The sequence below is a fragment of the Meles meles genome, chromosome 3 (assembly GCF_922984935.1).
Source record: "Meles meles chromosome 3, mMelMel3.1 paternal haplotype, whole genome shotgun sequence".
Classification (NCBI taxonomy): Eukaryota; Metazoa; Chordata; class Mammalia; order Carnivora; family Mustelidae; genus Meles; species Meles meles.
This window is the reverse complement of record NC_060068.1, coordinates 21,800,636-21,810,352: the sequence shown is the minus strand read 5'-3', so window position 1 is coordinate 21,810,352 and position 9,717 is coordinate 21,800,636. Positions and strand designations below refer to the sequence as shown.

Here is a 9,717-nt window from a genome sequence, read left to right as displayed (position 1 = left end):
GTATTTCTTAGATTCCATATATGAGTGAAACCACATGAGAATTGTCTTTCTCTTCTTGACTTACTTCATTTCACATAATCCCTTCCAGTTCCATCCATGTTGATGAAAATGGTATGTATTTAGCCTTTTCCATGGCTGAGTAATATTCCATTGTATATATGAACCCCATCTTCTTTATCCATTCATCTGTTGAAAGAAATCTTGGCTCCTTCCACAGCTGAGATATTGTTGACATTGCTGCTATGAACATTGGAATGCAAGTGTCCCATCATTTCACTACATGTGCAACAATATGGGTGGAGGGAGGGACTATTATACTAAACAAAACAAGTCAGCCAGAGAAAGACAAATACCATATGATTTCACTCATATGGTATGGAATCATATGGAATCACTCATATGGTATTTAAGAAGCAAAACTGATAAATATAGGGAGGGGGAAAGAGAGAGGTATACCAGAAAACAGACTCAACTATAGAGATCAAACTGTAGAATCCCGGAAGGAAGTTATTGAAGGAGATGCTTTAAATAGGTGATGGGTATCAGGAAGTTACTGGTTGTGTTGAGCACTTAGTATTCTATGTAAGTGATAAATCACTAAATTCTGTACCTGAAAGTAATATTATTCTGTGTTAAATAACTGGAATTTATTTTTTAAAGATTTTATTTATTGGACAGAAATAGAGAATGAGCACAAGCAGAGGGAGTGAGAGAGGAGAACCAGGATCCTCTTCAGAGAAGCTTTGAGAAATCTATTTGAAGTGCACTGTGGATTCTTCCAAGATCAACTGAAGACTTTTCCCATAAAGTGGATGGTAGCATATCCAAGGAAAACAAGTGATATTTGGTCCCTGATTCAGTTATAGTGTCAGTGATGGAGGAATTACAAACTTTTTGAGGAGCCTCCATACTGTTTTCCAGAGCAGCTGCACCAGGTTACATTCCTACCAACAGTGTAAGAGCATTCTCCTTTATCTGCATCTTTCCCAACATTTGTTGTCCATTTTAGCCACTCTGACTGGTGTAAGGTGGTATCACGTTGTGGTTTTGATTTGTCTTTCCCTGATCTATGTGATATGAAACATTTTCCCAAATGTCTGTTCACCATTTGTATGTCTTTGGAGAAATGTCTGTTCATGATTTCTCTCCATTTCTTCACTGGATTATTTGTTTTTGGGTGTTGAATTTGAGAAGATCTTTATAGATTCTGGATACTAGCCCTTTAACTGATATGTCATATGCAAACATCTTCTCTCATTCTGTAGATTTCCTTTTAGTTTTGTTGACTGTTTTCTTTGCTGTGAAAATCTTTATATCTTGATGAAGTCCCCATAGTTCAATTTTGCATGGTTTCCCTTGACTTTGTAGATATGTCTAGCAAGAAGTTGCTGTGGCTGAGGTCAAAGAAGATGTTGTCTCCCTTCTTCTCTAAGATTTTGATGGATTCCTGTCTCAAATTGAGGTCTTTCATCCATTTTCAGTTTATCTTTGTGTATGGTGTATGAAATGGCCCAGTTTCATTCCTCTCCACATGGCCATTCAATTTTCCCACCAGGAATGGATGTTGTGTTTTGTCAAATGTTTTTTCTGCATTTATTTAAAGGATCTTATATTTCTTATACTTTCTTTTATTAATATGGTGCATTATGTTTATATATTTGTCAATATAAAACCTCCCTTCAAACCCAGGAATAAATCTCACTTGAACATCTTGAATGATTCTTTTAATGTAATGTTACCAATATTCTTTTATTTTGGTGATGCTGATCGCTATTTCTTCTGTCTCATTTGTGACTTTATTTATTTGCATATTTGTTCTCTTTCTTCAATGAGTGTGGGTAAGGAGTTATCAATTTGATTAATTTTTCAGGGAACCAGAACCTGGTTTCATTGAATTTTTATATTTTTTTAAGTTTCATAACAATTTGTTTCTGTTCTAATTTTTATTCTTTCTCATCTTCTTCTGGATTTAGACTTTATTGTACTTATCCTAGTTCCTTTAAATGTAAATAAAGATTGTTTATTTGAGGTTATTTGTGCTTTTTGAGGTAAGCCTGTATTGCTATACAATTCCCTCTTCTGGCCACTTTGGCTGCATCTCAAATTTTTGGACTATTGTTTTCATTTTCATGTGATTCTATGTACTTTTTAAATATATTCTTTGAATTCCTGGTTGATCTATTCTTTGTTTAGTAGCATATTGTTTAACCACCAGGTATTTTTGACCTTTCCAAATTTTGTGGGGTTGCCTTCACATTTCATTGCATTGTGGTTGGAAAATATGCATAGTATGATCCTAACTTTTTTTTTTTAACTTTTTATAGCCTGATTTGTGACCTAGTATTCTTTTCTGGAGAATTTCTCATGCATTTGAAAAGAATGTGTACTCCGCTGCTTGAGGATCTAATGTTCTGCAAATATCTATTAAGTCTATCTGGTCCTGTATGTGTTTCAATGCCATTTTACCTCGTTTATTTTCTGGTTAGCTGATCTGTCCATAAGCAGGGTGTGAATGTCCCTTATTTTGTTATTATCAATTTGTTCCTTTATATTTGTTTATGTTTTATATATTTGGGTGTCCCCATGTTGGGGGTATAAACATGTACAGTTATTAGATCTTCTTCTTGAATAGTTACTTTTATTATGATAGTGTCCTTCTTCATCTCCTGTTATTGTCTTTTGCTTAGAATCTAGTTTGTCTGATATAAGAATTGCAAATGTGGCTTTTTTAAAATATCCGTTACATGATAAATATTTTTTCATCCACTCACATTCAATCCACAGGTGTCTTTAGATTAAAAATGAGCCTTTTGTAGGCAACATATAGATGGATATTTTTGTTTTGATTTGTTTGTTTTATGGACTTTATGAAAAGACACACTGTCTTTTCATTGGTGTGCTTAACCCATTTACATTTAGAGTGGTTATTCATAGATATGTTTTTAATGCCATTTTATTACTTGTTTTGTCATTTTTTTCTGCAAGTTTTCTCCATCTAGTCTTTATCACTTTTGGTCTTGCCTTTCCACTCAGAGGTCTCTGTATTATTTCTTGTAGGACTGGTTTAGTGGTTACAATATCCTTTGGTTTTTGTGTGTCTGGGAGACTCTTTATCACTCCTTCTATTTAATCCAGTCTTCCTGGATAGAGTATTTTTGTCTACAGATTTTTCTCATTCAGCAGGATGAATATATCCTGTTATTTCCTTCTGGCTTGCCAAGTTTCTGTTCAGAGATCCAGAGCTAGTTCGATGTGTCTTCCCTTGTAAGATTGAGATTTATTTTCTTTGTTCTTTTAACACTTTTTTCTTTTTCACTATAGCTCACAAATTTAACTATAGCATGTGTTGGTTTGGTCTGCTTTTCTTGCTTTTGTTGGGGTTCTTTGTGGCTACTGGATCTAGATGTCTGTTTCCTTCATCAAATTAGGAAGTTATCAGCTATACTTTCCTCAGTAAACTTCTGCCCCCTTTTCCGTCTTTTCCTCTGAGACTTCTATATTATGAATGTTGTTATGCTTGATGGAACCATTGAGTTTCCTACGACTATTCTCAAGTTCTATAATTCTTCGCTCTCTCTCTTATTAAGCTTCATTACTTTATAATATTTTATTTTTTATTTCACTTATTCATTCCTCTGCTTCTTCCATCCTTGAGTTCATTGCATTCAGTGTGTTTTGAACCTCAATTATTGCAGTTTTCATTTCTTTCTGTTTTAAAAGAATTATTTATTTTAGAGAGGAAGAACACAAGGAGGGAGAAAGTTAGAGGAAGAGAGAGAAACAAATTCCCCTCTGACTATGAAGAACTTCACGGACTTGATCTCAGGACCCTGAGATGGTGACCTGAGGGAAAATCAAGAGTTGGACATTTAACCAATAATGCCACCCAGGGACTCCAACTTTCATTTTCTTACTTTTTTTTAAACTAATTTATCTCTGTGGTAAGGATCTTCCTTCCATTCTTTTCTCAAGCCCAGTGAGTACCCTTATGGCTGTTACTTTAAATTCTTCATCAGGCCAATTACTTATATCAGTTTCACTCAGGTTTCTCGCAGTGACCTTGTGTTATTTCATTTATGATAAATTTCACTATCTTGGCATTTTGTAAATGTCTCTGTCTTCATCTCCATGTTATAAAATCCTGTTTTATTCCTGCCCCTGAAGTTAATAGCTTTATGATAAAGAAACTATAGTATCCATGGCCTGGTGCTTCAGGGGTGTATTTGTGTGTGCTTCATGCACTCCATTGGAGTGCACTCCATTTTGGCTGCTGTGTACTTTGGGCCAGTCATCTGAAGAGGCTGTCCTTGCCTGAAGTGGACAGTTTGGTCTTTGGTCAGGGTGTGGGGATTTAACTAGGTGTGATCAGGTCTGCTTGTTAAACGAGACCTGGTATTATTACTATTAGAATTGAAGCCTAGGAGAGCTCTATGGTCAGAAGACTTGCTGTGGACAAGTTCTTCTGGTTTTGTGTGGAAGGGGCTTACCACACTGGGACCAAGGGTATTTTGACCAGGAAGGGCTGTATCACCAGCATGCAGAGGTGTGAGACTCTATGTAAACAGGTTAGGTAGCCAGTGTAGTCCTCATGCTTTTTACTCCAGGTAGTCTACCCCAGGAGTTGGGGAAGGAAATTGTTCTAGCCATCTCCTTTTCCTTGGGAGAGGGGTCTCCATGCTCTCAGGGAAGCACCCTTAGAAAAGTAAATAATCTCTCCCTTGTGTGTCCCAGGACTTTTTCAGTCACTGTTTTCATCCTATCTGACTCTGGATTATTTATCTCCCTTCTCTCCATGATTGGCACAGTGCTCTCAGGGCTCTATTTCAGTCAAGCCTGCTGATTTTTCTAAATTTAAATTCAATTAATTAACATATACTATATTATTGGTTTCAGAGGTAGGGGTCAATGATTCATCAGTCTTATATAATACCCAGGACTCATTACATCATGTGCCTCCTCAATGTCCATCACCCAGGCACCCCATCCCTCCACTCACCTCCCCTTCTGCAACCCTCATTTTGTTTCCTATGTTTAAAGTCTATTACAGTTTACCTCTTTCTCTGATTTTATATTGTTATATTTTTCTTCTCTCCCCCATGATCCTCTGTTTTGACTCTTAAATTCCACATATCAGTGAGATCATATAATTATCATTCCCTAATTGACTTTTTTCTCTTAGCATAATACCCTCTAGTTCCATCAACAGCATCATAAATAAAAAGATTTTATTTCTTGATGGCTGAGTAGTATCCCACTATATATATATATATTTTTTTTCACATATATATATATATTCACATCTTCTTTATCCATTCTTTATCCATTCACCAAGCTTGCTGACTTTTAATTTTTTTTTAAGATTTTATTTGACAGAGATCACAAGTAGGCAGAGAGGCAAGCAGAGAGAGAGAAGAAGGGAAGCAGGCTCCCCGCTGAGCAGAGAGCCCAATGTGGGGCTCGATCCCAGGATTCCGAGATCATGACCTGAGCCGAAGGCAGAGGCTTTAACCCACTGAGCCACCCAGGCGCCCTGCATGCTGACTTTTAAAAATGGAGGATTTGTGGGCATCTGGGTGGTTCAAACAATTAATCCTCTGACTCCTAATTTTGGCTAGGGTCATGATCTCCAGATCTTGAGACTGAGCCCTGCATTGAGCTCTCTGCTCAGTGGCTGTTTCTCCCTCTCCCTCTGCCCCTCCCCTTGCATTATCTCTCTCTCTCTTTTTCTCTCCCTCTCTAAATAAAATAAATTAAAACAAAACAAAAGAAAACAAACAAGCAACAAACAAAACTCCAGGCGTTAGGAATAGAATGTGAGTAGAGACCTGCAGTGGTTTTCTGGGAGTGGGTCTCCCTATGTTGGGATTGAGTCAGGTTTGACTTAGAAGTTCAGTTGTGCCAGACAGCAAGGACATGAGATTTGGAGCTAACAGGCTTAGCATCCAGTTTTGGGGTGGAGCTTCCCTGGTCAGGTGACTCTGCATTTATGCTGAGGTTCAGGGAAGGAAAATGGTGCCTACTGGCTCCTTTGTCCCCAGAGTGGTGTCTCTATGAAAGTTACCTTCCATGAACATGGTCCAAGAATGAATAATCTTCCCCAATGTGCCCCATGTGGTCCTCAGATCTTTCTCTCTGCCTCTGACTGTTTGCCTGCCTTCTCTTCATGAATAGGGTAGCACCTGCATGGCTCTATCTCAGAAAAGTTCACAGACCTTTAAACTCTAGTCTTCAAACCCTAACTGGTTGCAAAAACTCAGCTCCTCTCCTTTCCCCAACCAATGGCTTTGAGGAAGTCTTCTCCTTGAATATTTCTCTCTCTCTTTTCTCTCTGACCAGGGCTTCCTCCCTTGCTTAGCACTCATGATTCATTTCTCCCCCAAACCACTGCACTCCCCACTCAATGTGGCCTCTACTTCTATTTGTGGAGTTTGCTCTGTCAGTCCTCAAGTCAATTTCTAGTGTATTCAGAATGATTTGATAGGTACCTAGTTGTGTTCAAAGACTGAGATGACCTTAGGGTCCTCTTACAGTGCCATCTTAGCTCCTCACCCCCTCATTCTTTTAGCATTTTATTCTTAAGTTTGACTGAATTTATTTTTGTTAAAAAATGAATTCACTTTAGTTAAGAACCTTAGATGATTATGTTTCGAATCCCAAATTAATTTAATTATAAAAACTTGCTGGTAAATATTTAATGAGCATTTGGTAACTGAAATTATGCAATGAATATCTTCTTTTTGCAGATATGAAAATTATATTATGAGATAAGACGTTAAGTCTTCCATCTCAAGCAAATACTTACTTTTGAAAATATTACCATATTTTTTAAAGAATTTATTTATTTATTTGACAGAGATCACAAGTAGGCAGAAAGGCAGGCAGAGAGAGAGGAAGAAGCAGGCTCCCTGCTGAGCAGAGAGCCTGATGTGGGTCTCGATCCCAGGACTCTGGGATCATGACCTGAGCCAAAGGCAGAGGTTTAACCCACTGAGCCACCCAGGCACCCAAAATATTACCATATTATCATATAGCTTCTTGTGATGAGAATATTTCCCATTATATATTTTAGGAAAATTCATACTTATGCCATTCCCAAATCAAGCTCATAATTTGTTAATAGTCTATAAATTTTTAAAGGTTCACTTAGTTTTAGTATAAAAATATACAAATTTATATATATGTTATAGAATGTGGATCTTCTATTTTTGAAGAAAAATACTTATTTCCAATTTGATGCATCAGTCATAAATCACCGTAATGCTTGGGATAATACAGGGCTTCTTACATTTTTATTCTAGCTTTCTTGTTTATATCTTCCCTCAGAAAAGGTAGAAATAACAGAATTATTCCTTAAACAGTGGTAGTTATATATAGTACAGAAGACCTCGCCCAAATCAAACCCCCCCAATTCTGGTTAACTAGAGTTATGAGAATGCAAAATGTATAATGAAATATACATAACAGAAATTATCTTATAAAATGTTAACAATGTCTTTGGAGGATGTAAATGTTGAGTGTTTAGAGGAATGCTTTGGAAGTGGCTCTGATTGATTTCTCAAAAGTATATAGTATGTAACCACCATCAATATTTTTATATAATAGTATTTATTCTTTAATAATCCATTTTGCATCACCTCAATCATAATTATTTATACTGTAGTACACCTGTAATAAGTTGTTTTCTTATGATTCATCTAGATTCCCCCGGGGTCCCTCTCATTAAAAAATATAAATTTCCTTTCCTTTCTAATGTGGGAAGACTTCTAAGTTCATGAAGAATTTTATCCTTAATCTCTATGTTTATCATTTTATATCAATCAGGAGAGCCAGTGTCCACTATTTAAGGGTAAACTTCAATAGAAATAAAACAAATAACCATCTATCAATATTGATAAGTAGATACTAGATGTATTATTTTTCTTTATAGAAACCTGGCAATGGTATAACATGTATTGTTCCTTTGATCTCTTTTCAATATTTTGAGGATACATACTGAGTATACTAGAAGTAATACACTGGATAATACCATCAAGCTGGATTGTTTCCATTATAACTTCTACATATTAGCAAAACCTTAATTTTTAAAAGATTTTATTTATTTATTTGTCAGAGAGAGTGAGCACAGGCAGGCAGAGTGGCAGCAGAGGCAGAGTGAGAAGCAGGCTCTCCGCTGAGCAAGCAGCCCGATATGGAACTCAATCCCAGGATGCTGGGATCTTGATCTGAGCCAAAGGCAGCCACTTAAGCAACTGAGCCACCCAGGCGTCCCTTAGCAAAACCTTGTTACCCAAAAGTTAGGAAGAAATAATGACATTTTCCTTAGTTGAAAAATTATCACAAAGGAAACAAAAAGAGTGATGAAGCATATATATTTTATCAAATCTCAATTATTTTAATCTTCTAAATTATTTCGGTCTCTGCCTTCTATCCTGGAATAATATTGTTAAAGAATATACAAGGTGCAAGTAATCTACTTCTGAGGCCACAGGACTAACGAGGACTTACTCGACATTTTTATAGAGCACATCCTCTGAATTAGTCTTCTCAAGGCACCTATCACCTCCTTGTTTCTCAGGCTGTAAATAATGGGGTTGAGCATCGGGGTCAGGATGGTGTAGAAGACAGCCAAGGCCTTGTCTTCTGTTGGAGATCGGAGGGATCTTGGACGTAAATAAGTGTAAGCAAAGGGTGCATAGTAGAAAGTCACCACAGTTAGGTGGGTACTGCAGGTCGAATAAGCCTTCTTCCTCCCTTCTGTTGACTGCATGCAACAGATGGCAAATAGAACACGTCCATAGGAACATGCAATGCCAATGAAAGGAAACACAATCAAGAGTGTGGTGCTTACAAACACTGTGTACTCATAGACCCATGTATCCATGCAGGCCAGAGTCAACATGGCAGGGACATCACAGAAAAAATGGTTGATAGTCCTGGATCGGCAGTAAGGTATATGGAGGGCATATACAGTGTGGGCACAGGAGTTGATTGAGCCCATTATCCAAGATCCTATTATCATCAAAGCACATATTCTTTTACTCATATGAGTGGGATAGTGGAGAGGAAAGCAAATAGCCACATAGCGATCATAGGCCATCGAGGCCAACAATAATCCCTCTCCACCCGCTAAAGTCAAGAAGAAGAAGCTCTGAACCCCACACCCAATGAAAGAAATAGTCTTGTTCCTAAAGAGATAATCAAAAGCCATCTTGGGGACAATAGTGGAGATGTAGTTCAGGTCCATGAGGGAGAGCTGGCTAAGTAGATAATACATTGGTGTGTGGAGATGGGTATCCACAAGGATGAGGATGATCATGGACAGGTTGCCAAAAAGAGCCATTAGGAAAATTAGAACAATGAGAATGAAGAAGAACAATCCAATTCTTGATGGTGGAAACAACCCCGATAAGAAGAAATCTATAGAAGTTTGGTTATTATATTCCATGGGGCATTAATTTAGTTTTCCCTAAAGATAGACACACATAAAGTATAAAAAAACAAGTTCTCATTAATTCACTATCTGTGATATATTCAGGAGACACTGCAACTTAAAATAGTAATAATAATCAGAGTGCTTGGGTAGCTCAATCTGTTAACAGGCTGTGTTGGCTCAGGAAACTTGATCCCAGGTTCCTGGAATCAAGCTTCACACTGATCTCCCTTCTCAGTGGGGAGCCTGCTTCTCTGTCTCTTGCTGACACTCCCTCTGCTCTTGCA

General features: G+C 37.3%; 1 protein-coding gene across 1 annotated transcript; it reads right to left on the bottom strand.

Moving 5' to 3' along the window:
* Positions 1-8,470: 8,470 nt before the first annotated feature.
* On the bottom strand, positions 8,471-9,445 carry LOC123939157 (olfactory receptor 2L8-like). Its single transcript, XM_046001102.1, has one exon. The coding sequence runs from the start codon at positions 9,443-9,445 to the stop codon at positions 8,471-8,473; it is 975 nt and encodes a 324-aa protein (XP_045857058.1).
* Between the last annotated feature and the right edge of the window lie 272 nt (positions 9,446-9,717).

What these genes read in the sequence shown, in the direction of transcription:
- LOC123939157 (XM_046001102.1), bottom strand. Translation starts at nt 9,445, where the DNA reads ATGGAATATAATAACCAAACTTCTATAGATTTCTTCTTATCGGGGTTG.